At 34.0% G+C, this 10,075-nt stretch overlaps 1 protein-coding gene across 3 annotated transcripts in view; it reads left to right on the top strand.

Moving 5' to 3' along the window:
* The window catches only part of KCNMB2 (potassium channel subfamily M regulatory beta subunit 2), a 243,736-nt gene extending 237,304 nt beyond the window's left edge, over nt 1-6,432 (top strand). For 2 of the 3 annotated variants that reach the window (XM_012729598.1, XM_012729615.1), the window contains exon 5: nt 4,660-5,140. In XM_012729598.1, the coding sequence (XP_012585052.1) occupies nt 4,660-4,944 (285 nt within the window). In that variant the 3' untranslated portion in view covers nt 4,945-5,140. Of the gene's footprint in view, nt 1-4,659 lie in introns of all 3 variants that reach the window. The other variant, XM_004674980.2, reaches the window with a different exon arrangement.
* Nucleotides 6,433-10,075: the final 3,643 nt, after the last annotated feature.

The following is a 10,075-nucleotide window of genomic DNA, read 5'->3' on the forward strand; positions in this document are numbered from 1 at the left end:
GGGTGTTTTCGTTTGGGTTAAAACTTGTAGTAAGTGAGTCTATAGTCTGTTTTCAGTCCTTAATTCCTATGCCGGCTTGGACGCGGTGATCTCGGCGTCTTTACTCTGCCGCCATCTTCCGGAAGTCCCAATTTATATATTTTTATAAGCAATATGAAGTTAATTTGAAAGATTATGGTATCTTAAAACCAGTTTTATGCTATTTGACAATATGTATGCCCATCTTGTTGTACTTCAATAAATATAACTATAAAAGGATATGGAAGTAGGCCCTCCCTGGTGGCGCAGCGGGTTAAATCACAGCACTGAGAAGCTAAAGCCCACTTTTTATTTTTAACATGTCTAGTGGACCATGTTTAAGCAAAGACTAACAGGTAGTATTTCAAAATTTTTGACCACCATGAAAATAAAAATAGCTCTAAGGGTGTAAAGAATTCTGGAGACTATGAAAAAAATTCCCAATCATTTTCCAAAGACTTAGAATAAGATATAGTTGTTAGTACTTGGATGCCATATAAAGGAAAGAATAGTTGGAGAAATCCCCAGGACCTAGGCTTTCTTCAGCTAAGAGAGACAAGTTTATGCTCATGGGGACGTCTCTGTGGTTTTCAATATTAAAGGGAAATTAAGGGATTTAAGAAAGTAGCTGTTTGTTAATTCAGGACTAAGAAGAGAGGTGGGTCTAAATTTTTCACTGAATCCCTGTCTCATAACTTTACTAGGTTTATATATTCAGATGAAAAGGCACAAAAAGAGGAATGACCTATAGCTTTAGTAAAGAGAAAAAAGTTATCAATTTCCATTAGCATTTAAATTTTTTATACAGATAAAATGCCTCAGATGTTCCTTTGTGGTATATATCATGAAGTCTAAAAGTTAAATCACTCTACCCCTTGTTTCCTACTAGGAAAGTAATGGTCTAAATTTTAGATCTAAGAGATCTAATTTTATTTCTAACAGAAAAATTATTTATTAATTTTTATATTTCAATCTACATCACAGTGTAGATCACTTAGTAAAATTTCTCTTTGTTGAAATGTGTTCTACACATTCTAATCCAATCACCTACATGTATCCTGCACACCTGTGATGAATCATGTCACTAAATATGTATCCCCAAATTCATGCTAACCTCAAGAAATGGTCATGGCTGTAGTTTGAGGCACAGGAACAGCAATATAGAATCCTAACATAGGACTCAGTAATATGTCCAACCTCCTAATACAAAAATACAAGGAATGTGAGACAAGAGACATTAAATAGGACTACACCCAGGAAAATCATTTTACCAGTAATTTTGCCTTCCTTAAAGCCTTCATAATTTAGGGTATAGTATTTGGTTAAAGATATTAGAAAACATGATGTAAACAAATGTGACACTAATAGAAATCTTTTTTGTTTATGATTAGGTTTAATTTTGTTAATTTTCTTTTCCCATTCATTACAAAGTCCTACATTAATTACTCAGCTTTTTATAATTTTTTTTCAAATTTTTATGTCTTTAACATCATTGTGTATTCCCCATAAAATTCCCACTACCTGGGAAACCCACAGGGATTACAATTGAGATGAAAAAAATGTACAAAATGATGTAAAAATAAACTATTATAAAAAAAAATTCTCACCATCAGTTCACCTGTGAAGCATCACCATAGTCCCTTGTGCTATTCTTTCCCATTTTGATCCCTTTTCCTCACCCTTCCTCACAGAATGTCTTATTTATGATGCCTGCTAGTTTTGTTTTATTTCTAATAGAAAATTTATTTAGGTCTTATGCTTACATGCTTACATGTTATTTAATCCTCATATAAACCCTATCAAGAAGACACTATGAATTCTATCATATAAAAACAAATACATTCTGAGAGGTCAAGTAACCTGCCTACAGAAACACAATAATACAGTAACTGATCTGAACACAAACCAGGGACTTATTTAACTACCTTTTATGTTCATTATCACCGAAAGACCCATTAGTAAAAATAAATGAATAGCACATGTTAGAATTTCAGGGATTAGCAACAATCCAGTGGAAGTCAGTTTACATGCATTACGAGGTAGAGTAGCAGCAAGACTAGGATACACTTGAAACACAAGTGCAGAGTATTCTCCACCAGCAATGTGGAATTGCACTTCCACGTGTCGCTGAACCTGAGGACCCAAGTGCAAGCATGTGTGGAACATGCCTCATCCAGCTAGTCCAAAAGGTTCATTTAAAATCCTAATGGCTAAAAACATTAATACACAACTCTTGTATTACAAACTTGCTAGACAGTCTCAAAAGCAATTTATATCTCATTTTATTTGGAAGAATCTTACCTACTGACAGAATTATTGTCATTTGGCTGACTAATGTTTCTTCAAAAAAGTATTTTTTTAAACCCAATCAATTCACAGGAGCATACAAAAAGAAAAAACTCCACTTTAATGGAATGCCATTTTTATTGAGTTCATTTCAATAACTTAGTACTGTTAGCTACTGAAAGTACTACTATAAACTATCTTGGCACAAACTATGCAGAAGCCTAATGCATCGTAATCTAAATTGGTTCTGTCTGAATTCAACCACAAGTGACTTGTCTGTGATTTTGCTTTTCAATGTTTTGCTTCAAAACACATTTTTAAAAATTCTGAAGACATGATCTGGGCAGCTTTGAAGAAGGGAAAAATAAAGGTATCCTCATATACTGCATTAAACCCTTTTGATCCAGAAAGCATCCAACTGATAGAAAATTGTTTCATGTTAGTCATAGCCAATTTTCATACTAAATCACAACTCATTGAAAGTAATCTGCTTTCTTGGAGATACTTTCAGACTCTTAATGTTATTGAGCTAGTACCAGCTCTCATGTACTTGCATTTGTGAATGCACTCACATTTATTCTCAGCTAATTAAATCTCAAGATATCCAGCAGTCCTTGCTGTGAAAACATAACCTTAGTTTTATAATAAGTGCCACTAGATTCATCTTTTGTTCTCAACTAGTGAAAAATTATCCAATTACATATAGTCAAATAATCCAATGTCTATAACACAACCAACAAAGCAAGACACCCATATGCCCACTAGTACCTGGAGAAAGAATAATCCAAATATATGCCATAAGCAAAACTGATTCCATTTCTTCTGTATTTCCTTTCTGCAAAATCCACAGGTATAAACTGCCCTGGAATTCCAAGCTCCTACCCCAAAACTCCTGTCAGTGTATTCAGAGTTCACCAACAACTCACTTCTGCTGAGTCTCAGAGGTATACAGTTGTGTGAGTTGTACACTGCACAACACAAACACATTGTACAGTGGTGGAAGTGAAGATTTATAATCACCACTTATAAACTGATATTAGCATGAAATGTGTGGGGTTTTTCATAAAATCAATGTATTTGGTTAATCTTTCAAGAAAAAAATCATGGCATTTTAAAGCAGAGGCATAGTTTTTAAATTCACACTTAAATACTATATAGAAGATCTTGTCACAACCTAATTCAACTCAGATAAATAAGTTAGAGTAATTATTTGTTAGTGTGTAAGAGAAAATGCAGGGATATTTGTTTTTCTCATTAAGAGAACTGGCCTTAGAGAAAAGAATGAAGTGATCAAGGACTCAGACACCTCCCGGAAATTGACTTAAATCACTTGTTATCTACTTACAAATTAAGGAAAGAGGATTGGAGAGATTTTATCTCCTCAGAGGCTGCTTTTTAAGTTAGAAAAACATTCAAAAGTATATCCAAATACCAAAAATAAAAGCTACAAAGAAGTTCTTTCATTCCATCTGTATACAGAGAAGACAGAAGAGAACGATAAAGGAGGACAGGAAGAGGAAGCAGAGGGAAAAATACAAAGCAAGCCTGAGGTATGGGGGTGGAGGACAGGGAAGGGAAGGGGAAAAGATACAAAGAAAAGAAACCTAGTGATGTAAGTGTATGCAAAGAAAGGAAGGAGAGACATGTTGAAGAGAGATAAAAAGATCAAAGGAAAGATGTAAATTCTCAGATACCTGCCTGTTGAAGAGTAAACTGATTTAATTCTGTTACATTTTTTCAGTTTATGGAAAGTTATTTTAGCATGCTAACTGAGCATGAACCATTTATCAGATCTCTCTATCCAATACCTTTAAACTTTCCCAGATTCTGTTTTTCAGCAACTTACAGGGGTATAGTTATTTTCTTGACCAGAGAAGCAGAGTGATCAAGGTGACTTGGTTCAGTAAGTTAAGCCAAGGCAACGAGAAAAGAGTAAACTATTTTTCCTGAAAGAAATGTTAACTTTCGGTATTATGTGAGCAATTGTGGACAGACAAAAGTCGGAAAGGTTGACATTGATTGTGACAGTGTCATAATATGAAAAAAGATATTCAATAGGAAATAATTAAAACCTACATGCTTAATTATGACAAAAATAATCCATTTATAATCAGATTTTAATCAATAATTAAATAATCTGTGGTGAACTAGTAAGGTACCTCTTGTCCAGGTACTTGAATGCATTGTTATAATGAATGTGTGAGTGTGAGAGTTTCTGGAGGCACTGGTTTGACAATGAAATGAATAGCCATCATCGCTATTTCAAGTATCACTAGGTTGCATCAATACCTACACCCAGTACCTGACATATACACAGAGAATATCTCTGATGACCATTTATCTCATTTTCCACAGTGCTCCTATATCCCTAAGTGTGGCAAAAACTTTGAAGAATCCTTGTCTCTGGTGAATGTTGTCATGGAAAACTTCAGGAAGTACCAACACTTTTCCTGCTATTCTGATCCGGAAGGAAACCAGAGGAGTGTCATCCTGACCAAACTCTACAGTTCCAACGTGTTGTTCCATTCACTTTTCTGGCCAACATGTATGATGGCTGGAGGTGTGGTGATCGTGGCCATGGTGAAACTCACACAGTACCTTTCCCTGCTCTGTGAGAGGATCCAGCGGATCAATAGATAAAAGCAAAAGTGGATGAGATAATTTTCTTTAAAGCTCAAATACTGTTTTCTTTCATTCCTCACCAAAGAACCTTAAGTTTGTAATGTGCAGTCTGTTATGAGTTCCTTACTATATTCTTATATGTAGAGCAATAATGCAAAAGCTGTCTTTATGCAAATATGTCTGTTATTCGGAGAAGAAATAACTCTTTTGTGTTACTTGGTTGTTTCCATAATCTTGTTTTGATGCTGGAACTAGTACTTCTCTCCTTCTGCCAAAATAGGGCTCAGTTTCTCATTTGCCAAGCTTTGTGGAATGGTGTAGACAATATCATTATAATCAGGTGCAGGTTCTTAGTTGTCAGATCTTGTGAAAATATTCCTGCAATATTTTTCATCATTCATTGTTTACTAAAGCTGCAGCCAAAAATATTTTTCCTTTTCTTATTCAAAATTGAGCCCTGTAGCAAGTGAAGGGATTTATTTAGGTTTCCTAACTAAAGAAGTTATACATTTTTCTTGTATTTCTACCATATCACTGTAAAGACGGGGGGGGAATCCAGCCAGCTATTTTTCTTTCATTACTTTAATTTATAATTTAAAATTTTCTAACTGATTTTCAAAAAAAAAAAAAAAGATGTTTTTGTTAACTAATTCTATAATCTCTTCCTGTGATTTAAATAACAGAATTAATGGAGCCCTCTTCCATTCAAGACCCTGCTACTGTGTGAGGAGATGACATTTATAAGGAGTTTCTTTTCCATGAACTGATTGAATGTTGAGTAAATGTTCCATAACAATGCAGAAAAGTTTGTTACTGAATTAATGTGTGAAAGTCTGTATTCCATTTCAACTGAACTACTAAGATGGTAAAATTAAGATACTACTTGCTGGTTGAGAGTAATGGACTGATTTCAATGAGTAAATCTATTGTGATAAGTTGACATGTTAGAATATTGCTCTTGGGAATTTATGTTTTCCCCAAGTATGTAGTCTCTCTGATAAGCATTCCCTATCAGGGTTTTAAAGCTATGTGCACAGAGTACATATCTCCTCTACATGTTTTATTTTTCTATTTACAGTTCCCTTTGTTTTTGTTGCTAGATTTTATACACAGAGTAGATCTTTTTTCCTAATACACACTGACAAAGAATATCCAATTTAAAGGAAGCCTAAGCTTACATGGCCATTATTGTGTTGGGAGGGGTGGGTGATGAGGGATTGTTTTAAACAAAAACATTCCACCTTTTATTTAGTATCAGTATCAAAAAAAGAAGGCAAACATGTATCTTTTTCATCTATATTTACGTATCTTTTTGTAATGTAGGATTAAAGTTTTCTAAGCATTGCGAAATTTTACAAATCATACTTGTAGAATGAATGGTGAAACTAATCTGATTAAGTGGAAGTATTCTGTGATATTGTAATTCATAGTTTGACTTTTCATAAACAAATAAATCCCTAGGGTGTAATTAGAACTTCAAATGTGTAATTAAAATTTTTAAAAATCCATTAAATCCACAAGGTTTGAATGCCTCTTATATTCTAAACTGATAAACCCAGGCAGTCCATAAACCTGTGATTCAGTGTATTAATATTAAAAGATATTATAAGTCCCTTTTTCACTACATGTTAAAAATACACAAATATGCTAAGAATATTTGAGAAATACTGTGGAAAACTCTGCCTGCTCTAACTTAAAAAACATGAAAAATAGAAACTATTGTGATTATGGAGCTGAAACTGCATAATCTCTAATGTTCCTGGATTTTGCTTCAAGTGAATCAAGAGTAAAATATATTCAAGTGAAATTATTAGATGAGTTTCCCAACCCCTCTGGATGTGTAGTTTCGAATTCCCAATTGATTGTGCAGATAAAATATAGAAATCTCAAAATGACAACATCAAAAAAATAATTAGTACCTCTTTGAATCCCCAAAAAGCAAAATCTCTTTTAAGCAAGATCAATGTATATATAAGTAAATGCTCATTATTTAAAGGAAAAGAACTGAGATTAATAATAATGCTTTAAATGCTTTACATGGGTTATCTAATTCACTTTTTAAAACCCTATTGGAGAAAATACCATTATAATCACATCTTACAGATAAAAAAGTTGAGGTTCAGAAAGGTTATTTCCCCAGGTTATACAAATCTTAAGATGGTGGAGAGCTGAGAAAATGCTGTTATAATCCTGTTATGATTTTTACAGGGGGCAGGGGTTAAATACTGAGGAATGCTGAGGTTTGGGAATAAATATAAGGATGAAGAAGAAAGAACACTAAACTCAAAGTCAAATTTGTTCAAACATGGTAACTAGATGACTTTAGGCTTCCTAATTAGTCTCTAGAATTTTCTAACTTCAACATAACATGTGAGGCCAGCTAACCTGTAAGGTTCCATTTAGCACTAAGAGTGTACAAATCGAAATTAACTTCTCCAACTTTCTGAGTACAGGTTTGATTCTCAGGAAGAATCTGTATATATTAGTTCATAAATTAAAAATAGCCTCCCTACTGATATTCCCAAAAGCCACTGCTTCTTCTTTAGGGCCCTGCGTTTTCTTTACACTTGCATGAAGAACTCTGACTCTCCACATTATTCAATAAAGATGAATTCCCCCGCAGGTTCCCTGTGCTTCAAAATCACTTTCATTATCAAATTGGCACATCCTATCTAAAACTTTAGTGATTTCAGACTCCCTGAGTTGGAATTATTTAAAACCCAGAAAACAGTAGACACATCAATGACTGCTTCCAAATAGCTATAATAAAAATTGGTGAAACACTGGCTAATAGTAATGATGGTGCAGGCAAAATAAAACTCCTCTAATGTAGACGACATGACACTTAGGGAACCAGAACATTACTCTTTTCTCATTTCTTTCAATGACCCAAAAAGTTATTATAACAAATATTTTCAATGTCTAACCAGAAACATTCTACCACTTCATGTCAGTGAAACACCGACACTGTAGTAATTTCTCTGACATTAACAGAGACAACTGTTAGACACCAAAATAATATGAGCAATAAAGTGAATTAATATAATTTTTAAAAAGGCATTTGCTATATCACTTGCATAATTAAATTTTTGTATCACCACCACCAGCACGATGTTGATATGAACAGTTTTAGCATGTAAGGGAGTTATTCCTGACCTAGTGGAATAGAGGAGGTGATTAAAGATCAGACATTGCTCCTTCTTTTCTTGGTTTCTACTTTTCTCCATTTCCCTTGTGTGGGAACAATCTAGCAGTCATGCAGTAACCACTCCAATGTTTTGTTTGTACCAGTGATTCAAAGAACAAAGTTTCAAGATTCTCGAAAATGTGTCAGCAGGATACACAGCAGACTGGCCAGACAACTTTTAAGTTGAATTTGCTCTATCCTCCCACCTTTGCAACAACAATAAGAAATATTATTGTATACAACAGTGCCTATTCTCTTAAGAATGAGTTTTTATTCTACTAGAATAAAAAGATAGCACACACCAAAAAATCAAGAACTAAAGGTTTCTAAGGTACAGTGGGGGGGCAATAGCTATAGAACATAGTATCTGTAAAATGCCCAACAGTGTCTATAGCATACAATAGTTGTAAAATATAAAAGTATTGCTATAACCTCTAGTAGAATATAATCTCTCAGGGCTAATTGTTTTGCTCAAAACTCACACCACTATAAAAATCCTTCTACAACATCCTTGACAGGTATCCTACAGTGCTGTAGATAGCTACTATTTGAACCCTCCACAATTCTAGTCAGTTTTCCTGATAACAACATGAGATCTGCCTCCCTGTAATATATATTCATTAAACTCACACAATATCAAAGCAATATTCCTGTCACTGACTTATATTACTGTCGTTTTATTAAAAAATGGAGAAGGAATGGGGATAGAGTAAACTTCCAGTTTTTCACACTATAAGACCATGGAAAATAACCCATTCAGCCAGATTATAACAGGAAGGGCCATTTATTAAGGGCACACATGACAATGTAAGAGATTAAGTAATATTCATTAGAGCCTAAAACATTCATGGATAAATACAATGAATGAGCTAGCTGACCCTCCTGATGTCCTTTTGAATTATAGTCCTGCCTACTCTCTTTCATGATTTGGTCTTTTGAAAGCTAACACTGTCTGAAATTCTACAAAATTTTCATATCCAAATTTACAAAAACCAGACAAAGCCATATTACTAAGTAACCAGACTACTTAGAAGCAAGATGTGTTATAAGCAAAATGTTGCTATAATTATGCCATGGTTTGGATATCATTCCCTTGTGAAATGCCAAGGGAACAGAAGGAAATATTTATCTCTGAATTCTAGTAGTCACTTTGTGAACAAGTATTTCATTTAAGTAGAAGTTGTATTCTCACACAATATAATCATTTAATAAGGGACTCCTGAACTGTTCTTTAGTTTTCTAAAACAAATTTATTCCCAAGACCTTCTAACTTGTAATGGTGCCTCATTACCAACATGGTATGATGTTAGGCCATGGAGAAGCCTTCATTGTCCATTATACAATCTCACCATCTATAAATACCATTAGCAGCACCAGAATTTTTAACTAGAAGTCACAACTTCCTTTCATAAATCTCTTTCTCTCATTCTCTCTCAGTTCTGTTTCTTCTTTTGGTTATATTCTTAATCTTCATACAACAGCAAAGGTGGTCTCCAACATTAACAAATTCATGGAATCCTTGTGTCTATAATTAATCACAAATGGAGAAAGTCCAACATTCATTAGTCCTCATAAATGCCATTCTCTTGTGTCTCTTGTCCACTACCAGGCCCACCCCAGTAATGATGGGGCATATTATTTGCAGCCACACGAGGTAGAGGGTCAAAAAGTTCCGTACAAGAAATTGGCATGTGATTAAGAGAGGAAGGGCTGCTAGACAAATAAGATCAACTGATATCTACCATAAACAACTTAGACAAGAGAAACTAACATCAAATTCTGTCAGAATATTTTTTATTGAAGTGGAAAAGAAGTGTTTTAAGAGGGTAATAGAACAAGAAACAGCACTCAGAATTTACTTCGCAATTTTTATGACTATTAGTAAACTCATAAAGTGTAAAATAAAAAAAAAATGGTGTTTCACTCAATGAGAGCAATGAAGGAACATTTTAGTTTTGACAG

This window comes from Condylura cristata, unplaced genomic scaffold, assembly GCF_000260355.1.
Source record: "Condylura cristata isolate star-nosed mole 26May11 unplaced genomic scaffold, ConCri1.0 scaffold00003, whole genome shotgun sequence".
Classification (NCBI taxonomy): Eukaryota; Metazoa; Chordata; class Mammalia; order Eulipotyphla; family Talpidae; genus Condylura; species Condylura cristata.